This window comes from Atractosteus spatula, chromosome 16 (genome assembly GCF_055471065.1).
Source record: "Atractosteus spatula isolate fAtrSpa1 chromosome 16, fAtrSpa1.hap1, whole genome shotgun sequence".
NCBI classification, from domain to species: Eukaryota; Metazoa; Chordata; class Actinopteri; order Semionotiformes; family Lepisosteidae; genus Atractosteus; species Atractosteus spatula.
Window position 1 is genome coordinate 16,788,804 of NC_142721.1, and position 23,098 is coordinate 16,811,901.

At 43.3% G+C, this 23,098-nt stretch overlaps 1 protein-coding gene across 1 annotated transcript in view; it reads right to left on the reverse strand.

Annotated features, from left to right (window-relative positions):
• LOC148819693 (polymeric immunoglobulin receptor-like) overlaps positions 1 to 23,098 on the reverse strand; it is a 96,923-nt gene that overhangs the window by 18,166 nt on the left and 55,659 nt on the right. The window contains exons 5-6 of the mRNA XM_088935218.1: positions 2,915 to 3,245; positions 2,127 to 2,474 (exon numbers count right to left, since the gene is read on the reverse strand). Coding sequence (XP_088791344.1) covers positions 2,127 to 2,474; positions 2,915 to 3,245 — 679 coding nt within the window. The remainder of the gene's footprint in view (positions 1 to 2,126; positions 2,475 to 2,914; positions 3,246 to 23,098) is intronic.

The following is a 23,098-nucleotide window of genomic DNA, read 5'->3' on the forward strand; positions in this document are numbered from 1 at the left end:
CTGGTCCTTAGTTGAAATCCAGTTTAAACCTCCTCTTGTAGGTCTTACAGTTTTTATTTCTCACAGTTCTGTTCTTTCATTCAAGTCTCTGCTTATATCGCTCATTTCCTACATCGGTCTAGTCGCGGTTATTTTAGTTCTCTTTCAGCCTCAGGTCTTTCTGACTGCTGAGGGGCGGTGTGTCTCCCCAGGAACTGTGTGCCTTAAGACACTGCAGCTGTCAGGAGTTAGTGTTGGAGACATCACTAATACAGACCTACTGGTTAGAAACCCCAGAGGGGGATACATCCTCACAAGGGGAGCCACTTAAGATCAAGGAACCCAGAGGGGATCTGGGACACAATGCCTGAGTGCCTCGTTAGTCAACACAGCCAGGTGGGGCAGGGTCCAGCTCCAATGGCTACATGCAGACAGGAAGCTGAAGGGCAGCCTGGCAAAGCATCAGGTGAGCCAGTAGCTGCTACTGTAGTGTGTTCGTTACACTGAGGAGCAGATACAGCCCCGAACAAGTAGCAGAACCTGTTGTTGCTGTGTTCGACCACTAGTAAGGTAAGGAAGAGCTGCCCTGGCCAAACAGGAACAACCAAGGTTTACTCTGCTACTGCCTGTGAGGGACCAGCAACCGTGTCCTCTGCACTGAGTCTGTAAGTGAAGGACTGGGGGCGCAGGCAGTGCCAGGACTTCACCAGCCAGAGCCACAGAAGGACAAGATCCCAACAGCCAGGACTGAGGCGTGATGAGAGTACGACAGGGAGTAAAGAGATACCGCTGGTGGCTCTCTGAGCCTGGGAACCCGTGAGCACAGGGCTCAGAGATCCTCGTGAGGTTATCACTCAGAGAGAGAGGGTACAAAAATGTAAAGGCGACCCAGGTACGACACTGGTCAACTTGAGTCCTAGCATTTCCCCAGTGAAGGGGACACATAACTTCCACACTTTCAGAGAAGAGTACAAATGTGATTAGTCCGACACTCCGGGGGATGTGGCTGGATCAGTGCCCTGAGAGTGAAATACTCAACATGTGGAGCTGTTATTTCTCCAGCCTGTAACAAACGCTAACGAGCTACAGGCTGATCTGCTCATCTCGCCTGGTGTGTAGTGAGTGGTGAATCGCTCACCAGGACATCAGATTGAACAACATGGCTGGGGAAAGAGCCTCCTGTTCTTAGTTTTAAATGCACATCCTTGTAGTTTTCACATATATACTCTGGTTAATGTTTCACAATTGATTTTAAAGAAATCCAGTTGACTTTATCAGTGATTATGAAGATTGTATTATTATTATTATTATTAGAATTTCCCTACACCTTTGTAGTGCTTTTCTAGACTCTCCACTCAGAGCTCTCAGTGGGGAGGAGAGCAGAGTGATGAAGCCAGTTCAGAGAGGGGGGTTATTAGGAGGCATTTTTATAGTATGAAGCCTTTTTAAAGTATAGTGTCCCCATCACTATAATGGGGCACTAGGTCCCACACAGTCTGCAGGGTGAGAGACCCTTGCTGCCAGCGGTAAATTGCTGAGTGATGCTGGTAATAAAACTACTTATATACAGTCCCTTGCAGTCTCCTCTGCTCAAGACTAAAGATGTTCAGTTCCTCCTGCCTGTCAGTGTTGGAAAAACTCCCTTCAGACTAAAGAGACTTAGTTCCTCCAGCCTGTCAGCTGTAATAGCTGTAAAAGCACTGTACCCATACAGTATCTCCATGGCAGTCTCCAGTCGGTTTGTTATATCCTCTATCTTGATGAAATGACGAGATATGGACAATAATCCACACCACCTACGCACAATTAATCTGACCTCTGCCTGTCTGCTGGCTAGATGTTTAAAACAGGGGCTCCTGTCTCCTGGCTGCTACTGTCAGGTCAGTGTAGTTTGCACACATTCAGCATCATTTGCCAGGTGATTTTTACTAAATCCTTTTGAATTTCATCTGTTGCTTCTATTGAGTTAGCTAATCCTTTACGTATCATTTGCAAACATGACTAGCTTACTAACTCAGTATTATAACACTGTAGATATACAGTATGGTATAAATGCTTTATTTAAACCCAGTTTCTGATAGAACCCCTACTACAGGATATACAGTAGACTTCATCCTGTGTTTCTGAGTGGAAGTGGTTTGACTTACCCAGCTCTATCAGCTCTGCTGTAGCTTCTGCAGACTCATTTTCTGCAAAGACTCTGCACACGAACTGCCCCTTGTCTTCAGTCCTGACGTCCTTCAGCCACAGAGAGAAGTTTCCTCTATGAATCTCCTGAAGGAAGAGCTCCGCTCGGCCCCGGTAGCTCTGGTGCTGGGACTCCGGCCTGCTCTCCCCCCCGGAGAACAGGAGCACCAGGACTTCAGAGTCTGTCCTCAGCCACTGCACCTCCAGCTTCACCAGGGAGACATTCGTGTCCACAGAGCAGTTCAGCACCACCTCCCCCCCAGGGTAGGACACAACAGCACGATCAGCTCCGGTCACAACTAGACTCTCTGTGAATCAACAGGAACAGTAAAATGTACTCAAGTCATTTAATAATAGTGACACTTGATCTTATATAATGGAGTGAAAATAATCCTAAATATTTAGAAATACAATCTAAACCAACAAATTTCAATTATTTATTCTCTCCTTAATTGGAAATAAACTTTCAGAGCTGGCTGACTGTAATCTATTGGACTATAAAGGACAGCATCTGTCACAGTGAGGTAAAGCCAAGCTCCCAACACTAAACTGCTTGTAGAAGAGAGATCACTCCCAGCTCACTCCTGCTGCACTCATGGGGCTGGCTTTTCCACTTCACTGCTGTTTGATCAGAAAGCTATATTTCAAGAGGTGTTTAGAACTACTGAGAGAACAGAGTGTCTCAGGCAGTGTTTTATTATTTCAATAACTGGACAAGCCGGTCAAGGGATGAGGAAACCTTACTCACTCTTTTCTTTCAGCTCCAGTGTCGCCTGACCAGAGTCCTGCGCCGTGTGGACGGCACATCTGTACACTCCTGAGTCTTCAGCCGTGACGTTGACCAGCCGCAGAGAGAAGTTTCCTCTGGGAATCTCCTGAGGGAAGAGCTCCGCTCGGCCCCGGTAGCTCTGGTCCTGGGACTCCAGCCTGCTCTCCCCCTCGGAGAACAGGTGCACCAGGGTGTCTTGATCTGTCCTCAGCCACTCCACCTCCAGCTCCTGCAGGGGGACAGCGCTGTCCATAGAGCAGGGAAGCAGCACCTCATCCCCAGGCCTGGCCACTAGAGGCTCCCTGGGGCCCTGCACAGAGAAACCTGGGGCCACAGAAGAGTGGATCATCAAGCCCAGAGCCAATGAGCCCTGTGATTACTGCAGGTACCGGTGCTTCAGGGTCACGATCCTCAAAACCTTATACAGGGTGACATCATTCTTATACAGTACGTACACACTTACTACAGTTACCATTATCACAATACTGCATTAAATGACACCATTATACACTGTACTGCAATTTAATAAGAACTCTAATTCAAGCAAAGAGCAATCTTTCAAATCACTACAACACTGGTCAGTCATGCTGGAAGGGCATCACTGCAGACACACAGCAGACATTACTCCAGACACACGTACTGTACGCACCAGGGAGGCCTGAGGCTGAACAAGTGTGTGTGTAAAGCTAAATTTACACCTATCGGGAGGACCTGTATGACCTGTATGACTGCAGAGTCTGCAGGTCTCTGCCCCCCTGTGCTCTAACTGACCTGGTCTCCTGCTGTAAATTAAAAACCTTCTACACCAGGAGGCTCCAACCCCAGAGTCAGGAGGCTGCTGTGTGAAACTGTGCCGAAATGTAAAACCTAATTTTATTCACGAAGCCTCCAAGGTATGAACAGAACTCGAAACACATTTGCTCCAGTTTCAAATGTATTGATCATCAGTTTCTCAGGATTATATATTATTGAATTTGTCCTCTATCCCACCCTTCCTGAGCTGAGGAGAGGCAGGAGGAAGAAGAGGGAACTACTGTACCTTCAGTCCTCAAAGCTCCCCACACAGCAGCCAGGAGCCCCAGCACAGTCAGTGTCCTCATCTCTCCTGAGGCCCCTGGGCTCTACAGAGCTGTCAGAGTGAAGAGATTGCTGCAGAGCTGGGCGTACAGCACACAGGAAAGGAGATGTTAACACAAAGAAAATTAAAACTGTGAGATCAGTTTATATAGCAAACAGTTTTACTTCTGTTTTAGCCCAAAGCTGCACTGATACAGTATCTGAAACCTACCTGCTGACAAGTGATAAATAACTTACTAATACTCATTCATCTTATCACAGAAATGCCAATCAGTATTTAAGGAATCATCTTGAAACTGTGCAAGATAGCATGAGAAGTTACACTTTCCTTTTCACTTTCTCTCCTGCCCACACCACTGAAAATCCACAAGGCCATATTAGATTAGATTAGATTAGATAAGACTTTATTGATCCCGAAGGGAAAATGATATGTTACAGCAGTCCAGCCGAAGACAAGCAAAAACAGACATCAGAATAGACAAAACATTATACAAAATAGATATAAAATAAATAAATAAAAATGAATACATACAGTAGTAGCAAAATATGATGATCATAGTCACTGTAAAAAAATAAAATATGTGCAAAATGTGCATAGGATTCATAATATGAATCTTTCTACAGCACCTTCAGGACTCGGTGTGCCAGAGAGCTTTCACAGGAGTAAAGAGAGGGTACAGACACAGTCTAGTGTCCCAGAGTCCTAAACAGATCAAAATACTGGCTGAAAGGGTACGCGATTGTCTAAACACTTTGTGTGACACACAGATGATACAAATGTGCCTAAGAGTCCAGCTCACAAGATGAGAAAGCCCTGAGATGTTTGTCTCCTGTACCACACGTGCTGTAGAAGCCATGTGCTGTAGTTGTGCTCCAGCTACAGAGGGACATGTGACTGAGGCTGGGGCAATAATCTCAGGGGGCGAGGGCACCGAAGACAAAAGTGACCCCTTGCAGCTGTGGGGCAGTGCTTGTGAAGAACTAAGGAGGGGAGTCGAACCCTTTCTCAATGAAGAGGCCCCTGTGCTGGTATCAATACAAGCACCATTGTCAAGATACAGAAAAATAAACACAGCCAGTGATTTTCTTTGTATTTACCAATTTCTTTACAATAACAAAAATAATAATTACAACTACTTATAAAGAATGAAGAGAAAATCAGGACACTTCTCTAAGAGTCCACGACAACGAATAGACAAGCAGCGGAGTTCAGTATCCCTCGATAAACAGCAAGTCCAATATGACCGCTGACCGTTAGTGAAGTGACCTACAGGAGTGCGGAATCCCTCTCTCTTCAGCTCCGTCAGCTCCTGCCTTTCCTATAAACTGTCTCTGTATCACATCTAGAACTGTCTGGACACCTCACGGGACATGTCCACATGCAATGATTCACTCAGTCATTCCAGCAAACACTGGTCAAGAAAACGCAAGACAATACTAATTATTGACATCAAGTCATGTTATTCACAAATGATGAACATTCTAGTAAATACAAAATGTTACAAAAACAATTATTCCTAACACTCCCCGTCTTGAAGAAAAAAAAAACATTTGTGACAAAAAAACTTTCTTTTTAACATGAACAAAAGTGAAAGGATGTGTTGTGTCAGACAAATGACAAAGTTCAGATGTCTGTGAAGCAGAAGTCTCTTTATTACATATGCATATGGAAGTCCGGCTTGCAACCACCAGACTTAAAAATAAGTAGCTGAAGATGGTCCTTTATACCTTAAATCACAAACACTTACTATGACACATTCTAAACAAATGATGAAACAGAAACACATGCCAATTAATTATATCTAAGTGGCAGTCAAGACAGCAGTTAGTTCGTTTCATGTTCTGGGTGCACAGCCAGCTTACCAAGTACATGCCCCTTATCTTACTGACCAAGGACAGGCAGCATCTTTATATATCTGGGCGCAACGCTAACTTCAACCCACTAGACTGCATAGGTTGCAGAAATACAAAAACATGAAATTATATTATTAACTCACATCCCCGGTGTCTCTCTTATCTCTTCATTCCCCCCTTAGAACCATATTGTTCTACCAATCAGGTTCTGCCACTAGATAAGAGATGTAGAAACCTTTCCCATGAAATCAGTTTTGACCTCCATGATCCCTTCAGGGTGTACAGTTAGCACAGAAGCAGCAGCTTTAGTCCACATGTTGTTCAAGCAGGATATTAACAATATGATCATTACGAATAATACCAGACCAACAAATATGTATTGAACCAGAGACCCTCCCCATGTTCCTAGCACAGACTGTAGCCACGCACCAATGCCCCAATCATCTGGATCATAATTATGATATTTTTATTGTTCTTCATCATAGATGTGCTGTTCTAAGTCATGAACGTGCTCTGAATTGTCTGGAATACAAGTACTGCTTAGTCTTCGCTCACCTAAACACCGCTCAGTCTATCACCTTAATAGAGGATGGCCTAGAACTGTGATTATAGCAGGAGCATACAGTTTGTTCCATTCTAATAGATTTGAGTTACACTCAGACTAAAAGCAGAACTATTTACCCATGCCAATAAACCTAAATAATCACCTCTATCAAAGGGGATAACTCCTATGAGCATCTTGTATAACAATACAAACCCAACAGCTCTGATTATTATTTGTGGCTGATTGATAAACTATGGATTCCATATTCCCATTTATCAAAGTAAAATTCCTTACACTTCACATGCACACTGTCAGCCCCCCTCAGGAAGCTTGACAAACAGAGAAACAGGAATAACATAAGAACTAATGTTCACTCAGTCTCTGGTGCAGTGGCTCGGTGGCAGTGCGATGCCTAGATCCAGCGATGTCATCCTGTCACTCAGATGGCAGAGTCGGTAGTCAGTTGCACTTGATATGGTCCTTCCCAGCAGGGTTGCAACATCTGGCAGGGTATATCTTCCTCACCCACACCCACTCGCCAGGTATCAGGTCGTGTCTTCCCTCTACTGGAGGTCCCCAAGCGTCCAGCACCTGTTCACCAGCCCCATGCACCGCTTCAATTAACAACCTACAATACTGCAATAGAGAATTAGATAGCAAATTCACCGATCCATTAGCCAGATTCGGCCCTCCAGGAGGTTTCGTTGGTTGACTGGTGATGAAATCAAACAGGCTCTGTCACACAGTTATGTTTGATCCAGCCCGCAGGCTACACAGGACCACAGGCAGAACATCTACCCATGGTGTTACCCATGGTGTATTAAACCCAGGACAGGTGGTAGAAAGGGTGGTGTTGGATCACTTTGTGAGAAGTCTGCCTGTTCAATTAAAAAGGAAAGTGAGTGATGGGGTTCCTCAGACACTGGATCAGGCAGTGGACTTAGTGGACTGACAACATGCCACGGAGACCTTGATTAAGGAAGAAAAAGGGGAGTTTCGAAAAGAGGAGAGAAGAAGCCCGAAGAGTCCGGAAACTGAAAGTATCGGCCGATAAGGTACAGTGATTATCGAGGTCCACCACAATTTAAAAAACCCCTTCGGGAAATGTCAGATTCAAGGCCCCGGCCAAGGAAACATACCCGTCGATGCTTTAATTGTCATGAAGAAGGGCCTGCCTGTCTGAACCCATGCAGGCGGACCCAAGAGATGAAGCCAAGTGTAACTACCTTACAGCACATGTCCCAACCTGCGAGGATCCCCACCTTACGAACATCGAGATGGGGGAGAACCTGTCGAGGCCTAGTTGGATTCCAGAAGTACTGTGAGCCTGGTGACCCCTACAATACTTCTCAGTTCAGAGACAAACCCAGCATTCTTAACCGGAGTCCCTGCCGTGTTGAGGAAATCCCTATTCCTCCACCGCCATCCAAAATTGTGGCATACACCAAATGTATATATAGAGTCTATATACATTGCTACAATTTTCCATTTAGCATATTTACACCTTTCAATTCAATCTTTTCATTCGGTCTGCTGGTTCAACTCCAGATGAGTCACAGTTTATACAGCCAGGCAAGTAGCCTGCACAACACATAAACACGGCCCCTTGGCCACCGCATCGAGGGGTCCTGAATAATAACCCACCGGGCGATGCCTACATGTACCTCCATGCTCCTGCGCCAGCACAGCAGCTCACAACCCATTTCTTTCACTTACAGACAGATTACATACAGATGATCCGTCTGAGGGAGTCCAGCCCAGGGCCAGTGCCTGCAAGAAAGCTTGTTTCAAATCATTAAAAATGGTTTCTGCTGCAGGGGTCACTGCAATTTTTTCCGTCCAAAGATCTACTACTTGGCGTAGCTGGGCATTATGGATTCCCTCATTAGGTAAAACAATCACAATATCACATAGCTCTATTGAGGTAGTTCACATAAATGCTATTTCATTATAAATGCTTCAGGGCATCCCAGCCCAATAGGTCTGGGGTTCCCCCACCCACATCAGTAGTTGAAACTGTACATCTTTTCCCAAGCACACTGTGACAGCTTGTATCTGCTTGAAACACAACCCTTGCCCCCCTACTCCTGTAGCCTCCTGTTACCCGTTATAAAATTTTATATCACATCTTTTTGCGATATATCTACACTGTAACATTATCTGAAACCCACCTGCTCAATAACTTACCAAAAATCATTCACCTTATCAGAGAAAGGCCAATAAGTGTTTAAGCTGTCATATTGAAACTGTGCAGGATAGCACGAGAAGTTACACCTTTATTATCGCTATCTCCTGCAAACGCCATCGAAAATCCAGCAAGGCCATATGAATCCTTCTACAGCACCTTCAGGACTCGGTGTGCCAGAGAGCTTTCACAGGAGGAAAGAGAGGATACAGACACAGTCTAGTATCCCAGAGTTTCTGATGGGAAGTGGGAGTTCCCAATATCAACAGTTCTTGTAGGAAACCTCTTGGGATTTAAACAAGAAAACAACAAGACTCCTAAACAGATCAAAATACTGGCTGAAAGGGTACGTGATTGTCTAAACTCTTTGTGCGACATACAGATGATACAAATGTGCCTAAGAGTCCATCTCACAAGATGAGAAAGTCCTGAGATGTTTGTCTCCTGTACCACACGTGCTGTAGAAGCCATGTGCTGTAGTTGTGCTCCAGCTACAGTGGGGCGTGTGACTGAGGCTGGGGCAATAATCTCAGGGGGCGAGGGCACCGAAGACAAAAGTGACCCCTTGCAGCTGTGGGGCAGTGCTTGTGAAGAACTAAGGAGGGGAGTCGAACCCTTTCTCAATGAAGAGGCCCCTGTGCTGGTATCAATACAAGCACCATTGTCAAGATACAGAAAAATAAACACAGTCGGTGATTTTCTTTGTATGTACCAATTTCTTTACAATAACAAAAATAATTATAAAAGCTGTTTACAGTATAAAGAGTAAAGGGAAAACCAGGACACTTCTCTAGAGTCCTTATCCATCAATGTGCTTCCGGCAGTCTTCTGTACATGATGGTGCTCCTAGGATTTCTCCTTCAATCCCTGTGTCCACGACAACGAATAGACAAGCAGCAGAGTTCAGTATCCCTCGATAAACAGCAAATCCAATATGACCGCTGACCGTTAGTGAAGTGACCTACAGGAGTGCGGAATCCCTCTCTCTTCAGCTCCGTCGGTTCATGCCTTTCCTATGAACTGTCTCTGTATCACATCTAGAACTGTCTGGACACCTCACGGGGCATGTCCACATGTAATGATTCACACAATCATTCCAGCAAACTCTGGTCAAGAAAACGCAAGACAATACTAATTATTGACATCAAGTCATGTTACTCACAAATGATGAGTATTCTAATAAATCTACAAAATGTTATAAAAACAATTATTCATAACTCTCCCCGTCTTGAAGGAAAAAAACATTTTTGACAAGAAAACTTTCTTTTTAACGTGAAACGATGTGTTGTGTCATACAAATGAGTTCAGGTGTCTGTGAAGCAGAAGTCTCTTTATTTCATATGCATATGGAAGTCCAGCTTGCACCCACCAGACTTACAAATAAGTAGCTGAAGATGGTCCTTTATACCTTAAAACACAAAGAGTTACTATGACACATTCTAAACAAATGATAAGACAGCAACACCTGCCAATTAATTATATCTAAGTTGCAACCTAGACAACTGTTAGTTTTTTTCAAGTTCCTGGCCTAAAGCCAGCTTACCAAATACATGCCCTTTGTCTTACTAACCAAGAACAAGCAGCATCTTTATATATTTGATTGCAACACTAATTTCAAGCCACTAGACTGCATAGGTTGCAGAAATACAAAAACAAGAAATTATATTATTAACTCACATCCCCGGTGTCTCTCTTATCTCTTCATTCCCCCCTTAGAACCGTATTGTTCTACCAATCAGGTTCTGCCACTAGATAAGAGATGTAGAAACCTTTCCCATGAAATCAGTTTTGACCCCCATGATCCCTTCAGGGTGTACAGTTAGCACAGAAGCAGCAGAGGTCAACAGAAGCAACAGAGGTCTCACAGGGTCTCAGACTCCTGCTCTACCAGGACTGCTCACCTGACAGCTGCATCTGCAAAGTTGTTCCCTCGAGTTACTGGAAACATTTCTTTATTATGTGACTTACACTTTACCACAGCTACTTCAGTCAGTAGCTGCAAAGCTTCTAACAGTTCAGAGACAAACCCAGCATTCTGAACTGGAGTCCCTGCCGTGTTGAGGAAATCCCTATTCCTCCACCACCATCCAAAATTGTGGCATACACCAAATGTATATATAGAGTCTATATACATTACTACAATTTTCCATTTAGCATATTTTTCAATTCAATCTTTTCATTCGGTCTGCTGGTTCTACTCCAGATTATTCACAGTTTATACAGCCAGGCAGGTAGCCTGCACAACACATAAACACGGCCCCTTGGCCACCGCATCGAGGGGTCCTGAATAATAACCCACCGGGCGATGCCTACATGTACCTCCATGCTCCTGCACCACCACAGCAGCTCACAACCCATTTCTTTCACTTACAGACAGATTACATACAGATGATCCATCTGAGGGAATCCAGCCCAGGGCCAGTGCCTGCAAGAAAGCTTGTTTCAAATCATTAAAAATGGTTTCTGCTGCAGGGGTCACGGCAATTTTTTCAATCAGAAGATCTACTACTTGGAGTAGCTGGGCATTATGGATTCCCTCATTAGGTAAAACACTCACAATATCACATAGCTCTATTGAGGTAGTTCACATAAATGCTATTTCATTATAAATGCTGCAGGGCATCCCAGCCCAATAGGTCTGGGGTGTCCCCCACCCACATCAGTAGTTGAAATTGTACATCTTTTCCCAAGCACACTGTGACAGCTTGTATCTGCTTTAAACACAACCCTTGTCCCCCTACTCCTGTAGCCTCCTGTTACCCGTTATAAAACTTTATATCACATCTTCATGCTGTTTTTAGTCGAAAAACAGGACAGCTGTGCTCCTGTGTCCCCAAGTTACTGCACACTGTAAGATTATTTCACTTTTATTTCAATCCTAAGGTAAACTTAGGAAGGCTACAAAGGGGCTTATTAGATGAAATCTATTATTTCACATTATAATTTTACTTCCTTTTAAGTCCAAAGCTACACTGTAACAGTATCTGAAACCCACCTGCTCAATAACTTACCAAAAATCATTCACCTTATCAGAGAAAGGCCAATAAGTGTTTAAGCTGTCATATTGAAACTGTGCAGGATAGCGTGAGAAATTACACCTTTATTGTCACTCTCTCCTGCAAACACCAACGAAAATCCAACAAGGCCATATGAATCCTTCTACAGCACCTTCAGGACTCGGTGTGCCAGAGAGCTTTCACAGGAGGAAAGAGAGGGTACAGACACAGTCTAGTGTCCCAGAGTTTCTCATGGGAAGTGGGAGTTCCCAATATCAGCATTTCTTGTAGGAAACCTCTTGGGATTTAAACAAGAAAACAACAAGACTCCTAAACAGATCAAAATACCGTTTGAGAGGGAACATGATTGTCTAAATTCTTTGTGCGACACACAGATGATACAAATGTGCCTAAGAGTCCAGCTCACAAGATGAGAAAGCCCTGAGATGTTTGTCTCCTGTACCACACGTGCTGTAGAAGCCATGTGCTGTAGTTGTGCTCCAGCTACAGTGGGGCGTGTGACTGAGGCTGGGGCAGTAATCTCAGGGGGCGAGGGCAAGACAATACTAATTATTTACATCAAGTAATGTTACTCACAAATGAGGAATATTCTAGTAAATCTACAATATGTTTCACAAATAATTATACATAAAACTCCCCATCTTGAAGAAAAACCAGTTTAGAAAAGAAAACTTTCTTTTTAACATGAACAAAAGTGATAGCATGTTCATGAACAAAAACAAAATATCTTATAAAAGTGTCATATCATAGGAAGTGTAGAGTCAGACAACATGAACAAATCATACTCTTGAGAGACAGTCACCAAGTACATTGTCTTTTCCTTTAATATGTCTTATGTCAGAATTATATTCTTGTAATATCAAACCCCAGCTCAACAATCTTCGGTTCTTGTGTTTCATTTGATGAATAAACAGGAGGGGGCTGTGATCACTACAGACAGTGATGGGTAGACCTGAAGAGGTAACATACACCTCAAAGTGTTGCAAGGCTAGAATCAGAGATAAACGTTCTCTTTTACTGGTAGAGTAACTCCTCTGATTTTTTTGAACTTTCATGAAAAGTAGCAAAACTGGATGATCCTTTTACTGTAAAATCAGTTTATAAATCAAACAGTTTTACTTCTGTTTTAGCTCAAAGCTGACCTGCTACAGTATCTAAAACCAACCTGCTGACAAGTGACAAAAAACTAACTAATACTCATACACCTTATCACAGAAAGGCCATTCGATGTTTAAGCTGTCATCTTGAAACTGTGCAGGATAGCACGAGAAGTTACACATTTATTGTCACTCTCTCCTGCCCACGCCATCGAAAATCCAGCAAGGCCATATGAATCCTTCTACAGCACCTTCAGGACTCGGTGTGCCAGAGAGCTTTCACAGGAGTACAGAGAGGGTACAGACACAGTCTAGTGTCCCAGAGTTTCTCATGGGAAGTGGGAGTTCCCAATATCAACAGTTCTTGTAGGAAACCTCCCGGGGTTTATTACAAAAACAATTATTCATAACTCTTCCCGTCTTGAAGAAAAAAAATGTTTTTGACAAGAACACTTTCTTTTTAACATGAACAAAAGTGAAAGGATGTGTTGTGTCTTGCGAATAACAAAGTTCAGGTGTCTGTGAAGCAGAAGCCTCTTTATTTCATATTCATATGGAAGTCTGGCTTCCACCCACCAGACTTACAAATACTGTAAGTAGCTGAAGATGATACCTTAAAACACAAAGAGTTACTCTGACATATTCTAAACAAATGATAAGACAGCAACACATGCCAATCAATTATATCTAAGTTGCAGACTAGACAGCAGTTAGTTCTTTTCATGTTCTGGGCGTACAACCGGCTTACTAAATACATGCCCTTTATCTTACTGACCAAGGACAGGCAGCATCTTTATATATGTGGGCGCAACGCTAACTTCAAGCCACTAGACTGCATAGCTTGCAGAAATACAAAAACATGAAATTATATTATTAACTCACATCCCCGGTGTCTCTCTTATCTCTTCATTCCCCCCTTAGAACCATATTGTTCTACCAATCAGGTTCTGCCACTAGATAAGAGATGTAGAAACCTTTCTCATGAAATCAGTTTTGACCTCCATGATCCCTTCAGGGTGTACAGTTAGCACAGAAGCAGCAGCTTTAGTCCACATGTTGTTCAAGCAGGATATTAACAATATGATCATTACGAATAATACCAGACCAACAAATATGTATTGAACCAGAGACCCTCCCCATGTCCCTAGCACAGACTGTAGCCACGCACCAATGCCCCAATCATCTGGATCATAATTATGAGCATACAGTTAGTTCCATTCTAATACATTTCAGTTACAACCAGACTAAAAATAGAACTATTTACCCACGCCAATAAATCTAAATAATCACCTCTATCAAAAAGGATAACTCCTATGAGCATCTTGCATAACAATGCAAACTCAACAGCTCTGATTATTATTTGTGGCTGATTGATAAACTATGGATTCCATATTCCCATTTATCAAAGTAAAACTTCACAGGCACACTGTCAGCCCCCCTCAGGAAGCTTGACAACAGGAACAACATCATAATTAATGTTCACTCAGTCTCTGGTGCAGTGGCTCGGTGGCGGTGCGATGCCTAGATCCAGCGATCTCATCCTGTCACTCAGATGGCAGAGTCGGTAGTCAGTTGCACTTGATATGGTCCTTCCCAGCAGGGTTGCAACATCTGGCAGGATATATCTTCCTCACACACACCCACTCGCCAGGTATCAGGTCGTGTCTTCCCTTTACTGGAGGTCCCCAAGCGTCCAGCACCTGTTCACCAGCCCCATGCACCGCTTCAATTAACAACCTGCAATACTGCAATAGAGAATTAGATAGCAAATTCACCGATCCATTAGCCAGATTCGGCCCTCCAGGAGGATTCGTTCGTTGGCCCGTGATAAAATCAAACAGGCTCTGTCACAGAGTTCTGTTTGATCCAGCCCGCAGGCTACACAGGACCACAGGCAGAGCATCTACCCATGGTGTTCCTTCAGACTGATGTTTAGTCGATATTTCAGAGTTCTGTTCCTTCGTTCCACTGTTCCAGTAGACTGAGGGTGATGGGTGCAATGAAGGTCCCATCTCACCCCGAACAAGGCAGCCACAGCCTGACACACCTTCCCTGTGAAGTGAGTCCCTTGATCATAATACAAGCGGCAGGGCAGTGCCCACTGAGGGCTTATCTCCGTCATCAAGTGTTTGCTAGACACAGAGGCAGTGGCAGCAACCCACTGGAATAACAGATTATAAGAGCCCAGGTTTCCCTTTACAATCGTCAACTTGCCAGTGCATGAAAGGTTCCTCAGGCCTTTTGTGCTGTAGCACCCGCACCTGAACTGTAGTTGAGTTTCTTTGATAAGCATCACATCGAGGTACCACTTAAGTGGCTGCTGCTTCAAACCAGGTTCCCTGTTTGGGTAACCGGCACACCATTTGACTCACACCCGGGTGTCTGACAGAGTGCATTTGTGGGGCTACAAAGGGCATTAGGCTGTGAGGGCATGCAGGGCGTCCAGTGTGCTGGCAGCACCACACCCCATCATCATACAGCCCTACACTCTTTTCTAACCATGTCCATTTCTCTTCTTTAGAGGCCTCAGCCTGACTGTCCTGTAGCTGTCCCTTTCACCAACAGAGGTCTCACAGGGTCTCAGACTCCTGCTCTACCAGGACTGCTCACCTGACAGCTGCATCTGCAAAGTTGTTCCCTCGAGTTACTGGAAACATTTCTTTATTATGTGACTTACACTTTACCACAGCTACTTCAGTCAGTAGCTGCACAGCTTCTAACAGTTCAGAGACAAACCCAGCATTCTGAACTGGAGTCCCTGCCGTGTTGAGGAAATCGCTATTCCTCCACCACCATCCAAAATTGTGGCATACACCAAATGTATATATAGAGTCTATATACATCGCTACAATTTTCCATTTAGCATATTTACACGTTTCAATTCAATCTTTTCATTCGGTCTGCTGGTTCTACTCCAGATTATTCACAGTTTATACATCCAGGCAGGTAGCCTGCACAACACATAAACACGGCCCCTTGGCCACCGCATCGAGGGGTCCTGAATAATAACCCACCGGGCGATGCCTACATGTACCTCCATGCTCCTGCACCACCACAGCAGCTCACAACCCATTTCTTTCACTTACAGACAGATTACATACAGATGATCCGTCTGAGGGAGTCCAGCCCAGGGCCAGTGCCTGCAAGAAAGCTTGTTTCAAATCATTAAAAATGGTTTCTGCTGCAGGGGTCACGGCAATTTTTTCCGTCCAAAGATCTACTACTTGGAGTAGCTGGGCATTATGGATTCCCTCATTAGGTAAAACAATCAAATTATCACATAGCTCTATTGAGGTAGTTCACATAAATGCTATTTCATTATAAATGCTGCAGGGCATCCCAGCCCAATAGGTCTGGGGTGTCCCCCACCCACATCAGTAGTTGAAACTGTACATCTTTTCCCAAGCACACTGTGACAGCTTGTATCTGCTTGAAACACAACCCTTGTCCCCCTACTCCTGTAGCCTCCTGTTACCCGTTATAAAACTTTATATCACATCTTCATGCTGTTTTTAGTCGAAAAACAGGACAGCTGTGCTCCTGTGTCCCCAAGTTACTGCACACTGTAAGATTATTTCACTTTTATTTCAATCCTAAGGTAAACTTAGGAAGGCTACAAAGGGGCTTATTAGATGAAATCTATTATTTCACATTATAATTTTACTTCCTTTTAAGTCCAAAGCTACACTGTAACAGTATCTGAAACCCACCTGCTCAATAACTTACCAAAAATCATTCACCTTATCAGAGAAAGGCCAATAAGTGTTTAAGCTGTCATATTGAAACTGTGCAGGATAGCGTGAGAAATTACACCTTTATTGTCACTCTCTCCTGCAAACACCAACGAAAATCCAACAAGGCCATATGAATCCTTCTACAGCACCTTCAGGACTCGGTGTGCCAGAGAGCTTTCACAGGAGTAAAGAGAGGGTACAGACACAGTCTAGTGTCCCAGAGTTTCTCATGGGAAGTGGGAGTTCCCAATATCAGCATTTCTTGTAGGAAACCTCTTGGGATTTAAACAAGAAAACAACAAGACTCCTAAACAGATCAAAATACCGTTTGAGAGGGAACATGATTGTCTAAATTCTTTGTGCGACACACAGATGATACAAATGTGCCTAAGAGTCCAGCTCACAAGATGAGAAAGCCCTGAGATGTTTGTCTCCTGTACCACACGTGCTGTAGAAGCCATGTGCTGTAGTTGTGCTCCAGCTACAGTGGGGCGTGTGACTGAGGCTGGGGCAGTAATCTCAGGGGGCGAGGGCAAGACAATACTAATTATTTACATCAAGTAATGTTACTCACAAATGAGGAATATTCTAGTAAATCTACAATATGTTTCACAAATAATTATACATAAAACTCCCCATCTTGAAGAAAAACCAGTTTAGAAAAGAAAACTTTCTTTTTAACATGAACAAAAGTGATAGCATGTTCATGAACAAAAACAAAATATCTTATAAAAGTGTCATATCATAGGAAGTGTAGAGTCAGACAACATGAACAAATCATACTCTTGAGAGACAGTCACCAAGTACATTGTCTTTTCCTTTAATATGTCTTATGTCAGAATTATATTCTTGTAATATCAAACCCCAGCTCAACAATCTTCGGTTCTTGTGTTTCATTTGATGAATAAACAGGAGGGGGCTGTGATCACTACAGACAGTGATGGGTAGACCTGAAGAGGTAACATACACCTCAAAGTGTTGCAAGGCTAGAATCAGAGATAAACGTTCTCTTTTACTGGTAGAGTAACTCCTCTGATTTTTTTGAACTTTCATGAAAAGTAGCAAAACTGGATGATCCTTTTACTGTAAAATCAGTTTATAAATCAAACAGTTTTACTTCTGTTTTAGCTCAAAGCTGACCTGCTACAGTATCTAAAACCAACCTGCTGACAAGTGACAAAAAACTAACTAATACTCATACACCTTATCACAGAAAGGCCATTCGATGTTTAAGCTGTCATCTTGAAACTGTGCAGGATAGCACGAGAAGTTACACATTTATTGTCACTCTCTCCTGCCCACGCCATCGAAAATCCAGCAAGGCCATATGAATCCTTCTACAGCACCTTCAGGACTCGGTGTGCCAGAGAGCTTTCACAGGAGTACAGAGAGGGTACAGACACAGTCTAGTGTCCCAGAGTTTCTCATGGGAAGTGGGAGTTCCCAATATCAACAGTTCTTGTAGGAAACCTCCCGGGGTTTATTACAAAAACAATTATTCATAACTCTTCCCGTCTTGAAGAAAAAAAATGTTTTTGACAAGAACACTTTCTTTTTAACATGAACAAAAGTGAAAGGATGTGTTGTGTCTTGCGAATAACAAAGTTCAGGTGTCTGTGAAGCAGAAGCCTCTTTATTTCATATTCATATGGAAGTCTGGCTTCCACCCACCAGACTTACAAATACTGTAAGTAGCTGAAGATGATACCTTAAAACACAAAGAGTTACTCTGACATATTCTAAACAAATGATAAGACAGCAACACATGCCAATTAATTATATCTAAGTTGCAGACTAGACAGCAGTTAGTTCTTTTCATGTTCTGGGCGTACAACCGGCTTACTAAATACATGCCCTTTATCTTACTGACCAAGGACAGGCAGCATCTTTATATATGTGGGCGCAACGCTAACTTCAAGCCACTAGACTGCATAGCTTGCAGAAATACAAAAACATGAAATTATATTATTAACTCACATCCCCGGTGTCTCTCCTATCTCTTCATTCCCCCCTTAGAACCATATTGTTCTACCAATCAGGTTCTGCCACTAGATAAGAGATGTAGAAACCTTTCCCATGAAATCAGTTTTGACCTCCATGATGCCTTCAGGGCGTACAGTTAGCACAGAAGCAGCAGCTTTAGTCCACATGTTGTTCAAGCAGGATATTAACAATATGATCATTACGAATAATACCAGACCAACAAATATGTATTGAACCAGAGACCCTCCCCATGTTCCTAGCACAGACTGTAGCCACGCACCAATGCCCCAATCATCTGGATCATAATTATGAGCATACAGTTAGTTCCATTCTAATACATTTCAGTTACAACCAGACTAAAAGCAGAACTATTTACCCATGCCAATAAATCTAAATAATCACCTCTATCAAAAAGGATAACTCCTATGAGCATCTTGCATAACAATGCAAACTCAACAGCTCTGATTATTATTTGTGGCTGATTGATAAACTATGGATTCCATATTCCCATTTATCAAAGTAAAACTTCACAGGCACACTGTCAGCCCCCCTCAGGAAGCTTGACAACAGGAACAACATCATAATTAATGTTCACTCAGTCTCTGGTGCAGTGGCTCGGTGGCAGTGCGATGCCTAGATCCAGCAATCTCATCCTGTCACTCAGATGGCAGAGTTGGTAGTCAGTTGCACTTGATATGGTCCTTCCCAGCAGGGTTGCAACATCTGGCAGGGTATATGTTGCTCACCCGCACCTATTCGCCAAGTATCACATCATGTTTTCCCTGTACTGGAGTTCTCCAAGCGTCCAGCACCTGTTCACCAGCCCCATGCACCGCTTCAATTAACAACCTACAATACTGCAATAGAGAATTAGATAGCAAATTCACCGATCCATTAGCCAGATTTGGCCCTCCAGGAGGTTTCGTTGGTTGGCCCGTGATGATATCAAACAGACTCTGTTACACAGTTCTGTTTGATCCAGCCCGCAGGCTACACAGCACCACAGGCAGAATATCTACGCATAATGCTCCTTCAGACTGATATTTAGTCGATATTTCAGAGTTCTGTTCCTTCGTTCCACTGTTCCAGTAGACTGAGGGTGATGGGTGCAATGAAGGTCCCATCTCACCCCGAACAAGGCAGCCACAGCCTGACACACCTTCCCTGTGAAGTGAGTCCCTTGATCATAATACAAGCGGCAGGGCAGTGCCCACTGAGGGCTTATCTCCGTCATCAAGTGTTTGCTAGACACAGAGGCAGTGGCAGCAACCCACTGGAATAACAGATTATAAGAGCCCAGGTTTCCCTTTACAATCGTCAACTTGCCAGTGCATGAAAGGTTCCTCAGGCCTTTTGTGCTGTAGCACCCGCACCTGAACTGTAGTTGAGTTTCTTTGATAAGCATCACATCGAGGTACCACTTAAGTGGCTGCTGCTTCAAACCAGGTTCCCTGTTTGGGTAACCGGCACACCATTTGACTCACACCCGGGTGTCTGACAGAGTGCATTTGTGGGGCTACAAAGGGCATTAGGCTGTGAGGGCATGCAGGGCGTCCAGTGTGCTGGCAGCACCACACCCCATCATCATACAGCCCTACACTCTTTTCTAACCATGTCCATTTCTCTTCTTTAGAGGCCTCAGCCTGACTGTCCTGTAGCTGTCCCTTTCACCAACAGAGGTCTCACAGGGTCTCAGACTCCTGCTCTACCAGGACTGCTCACCTGACAGCTGCATCTGCAAAGTTGTTCCCTCGAGTTACTGGAAACATTTCTTTATTATGTGACTTACACTTTACCACAGCTACTTCAGTCAGTAGCTGCACAGCTTCTAACAGTTCAGAGACAAACCCAGCATTCTGAACTGGAGTCCCTGCCGTGTTGAGGAAATCGCTATTCCTCCACCACCATCCAAAATTGTGGCATACACCAAATGTATATATAGAGTCTATATACATCGCTACAATTTTCCATTTAGCATATTTACACGTTTCAATTCAATCTTTTCATTCGGTCTGCTGGTTCTACTCCAGATTATTCACAGTTTATACATCCAGGCAGGTAGCCTGCACAACACATAAACACGGCCCCTTGGCCACCGCATCGAGGGGTCCTGAATAATAACCCACCGGGCGATGCCTACATGTACCTCCATGCTCCTGCACCACCACAGCAGCTCACAACCCATTTCTTTCACTTACAGACAGATTACATACAGATGATCCGTCTGAGGGAATCCAGCCCAGGGCCAGTGCCTGCAAGAAAGCTTGTTTCAAATCATTAAAAATGGTTTCTGCTGCAGGGGTCACGGCAATTTTTTCCGTCCAAAGATCTACTACTTGGAGTAGCTGGGCATTATGGATTCCCTCATTAGGTAAAACAATCAAATTATCACATAGCTCTATTGAGGTAGTTCACATAAATGCTATTTCATTATAAATGCTGCAGGGCATCCCAGCCCAATAGGTCTGGGGTGTCCCCCACCCACATCAGTAGTTGAAACTGTACATCTTTTCCCAAGCACACTGTGACAGCTTGTATCTGCTTGAAACACAACCCTTGTCCCCCTACTCCTGTAGCCTCCTGTTACCCGTTATAAAACTTTATATCACATCTTCATGCTGTTTTTAGTCGAAAAACAGGACAGCTGTGCTCCTGTGTCCCCAAGTTACTGCACACTGTAAGATTATTTCACTTTTATTTCAATCCTAAGGTAAACTTAGGAAGGCTACAAAGGGGCTTATTAGATGAAATCTATTATTTCACATTATAATTTTACTTCCTTTTAAGTCCAAAGCTACACTGTAACAGTATCTGAAACCCACCTGCTCAATAACTTACCAAAAATCATTCACCTTATCAGAGAAAGGCCAATAAGTGTTTAAGCTGTCATATTGAAACTGTGCAGGATAGCGTGAGAAATTACACCTTTATTGTCACTCTCTCCTGCAAACACCAACGAAAATCCAACAAGGCCATATGAATCCTTCTACAGCACCTTCAGGACTCGGTGTGCCAGAGAGCTTTCACAGGAGTAAAGAGAGGGTACAGACACAGTCTAGTGTCCCAGAGTTTCTCATGGGAAGTGGGAGTTCCCAATATCAGCATTTCTTGTAGGAAACCTCTTGGGATTTAAACAAGAAAACAACAAGACTCCTAAACAGATCAAAATACCGTTTGAGAGGGAACATGATTGTCTAAATTCTTTGTGCGACACACAGATGATACAAATGTGCCTAAGAGTCCAGCTCACAAGATGAGAAAGCCCTGAGATGTTTGTCTCCTGTACCACACGTGCTGTAGAAGCCATGTGCTGTAGTTGTGCTCCAGCTACAGTGGGGCGTGTGACTGAGGCTGGGGCAGTAATCTCAGGGGGCGAGGGCAAGACAATACTAATTATTTACATCAAGTAATGTTACTCACAAATGAGGAATATTCTAGTAAATCTACAATATGTTTCACAAATAATTATACATAAAACTCCCCATCTTGAAGAAAAACCAGTTTAGAAAAGAAAACTTTCTTTTTAACATGAACAAAAGTGATAGCATGTTCATGAACAAAAACAAAATATCTTATAAAAGTGTCATATCATAGGAAGTGTAGAGTCAGACAACATGAACAAATCATACTCTTGAGAGACAGTCACCAAGTACATTGTCTTTTCCTTTAATATGTCTTATGTCAGAATTATATTCTTGTAATATCAAACCCCAGCTCAACAATCTTCGGTTCTTGTGTTTCATTTGATGAATAAACAGGAGGGGGCTGTGATCACTACAGACAGTGATGGGTAGACCTGAAGAGGTAACATACACCTCAAAGTGTTGCAAGGCTAGAATCAGAGATAAACGTTCTCTTTTACTGGTAGAGTAACTCCTCTGATTTTTTTGAACTTTCATGAAAAGTAGCAAAACTGGATGATCCTTTTACTGTAAAATCAGTTTATAAATCAAACAGTTTTACTTCTGTTTTAGCTCAAAGCTGACCTGCTACAGTATCTAAAACCAACCTGCTGACAAGTGACAAAAAACTAACTAATACTCATACACCTTATCACAGAAAGGCCATTCGATGTTTAAGCTGTCATCTTGAAACTGTGCAGGATAGCACGAGAAGTTACACATTTATTGTCACTCTCTCCTGCCCACGCCATCGAAAATCCAGCAAGGCCATATGAATCCTTCTACAGCACCTTCAGGACTCGGTGTGCCAGAGAGCTTTCACAGGAGTACAGAGAGGGTACAGACACAGTCTAGTGTCCCAGAGTTTCTCATGGGAAGTGGGAGTTCCCAATATCAACAGTTCTTGTAGGAAACCTCCCGGGGTTTATTACAAAAACAATTATTCATAACTCTTCCCGTCTTGAAGAAAAAAAATGTTTTTGACAAGAACACTTTCTTTTTAACATGAACAAAAGTGAAAGGATGTGTTGTGTCTTGCGAATAACAAAGTTCAGGTGTCTGTGAAGCAGAAGCCTCTTTATTTCATATTCATATGGAAGTCTGGCTTCCACCCACCAGACTTACAAATACTGTAAGTAGCTGAAGATGATACCTTAAAACACAAAGAGTTACTCTGACATATTCTAAACAAATGATAAGACAGCAACACATGCCAATCAATTATATCTAAGTTGCAGACTAGACAGCAGTTAGTTCTTTTCATGTTCTGG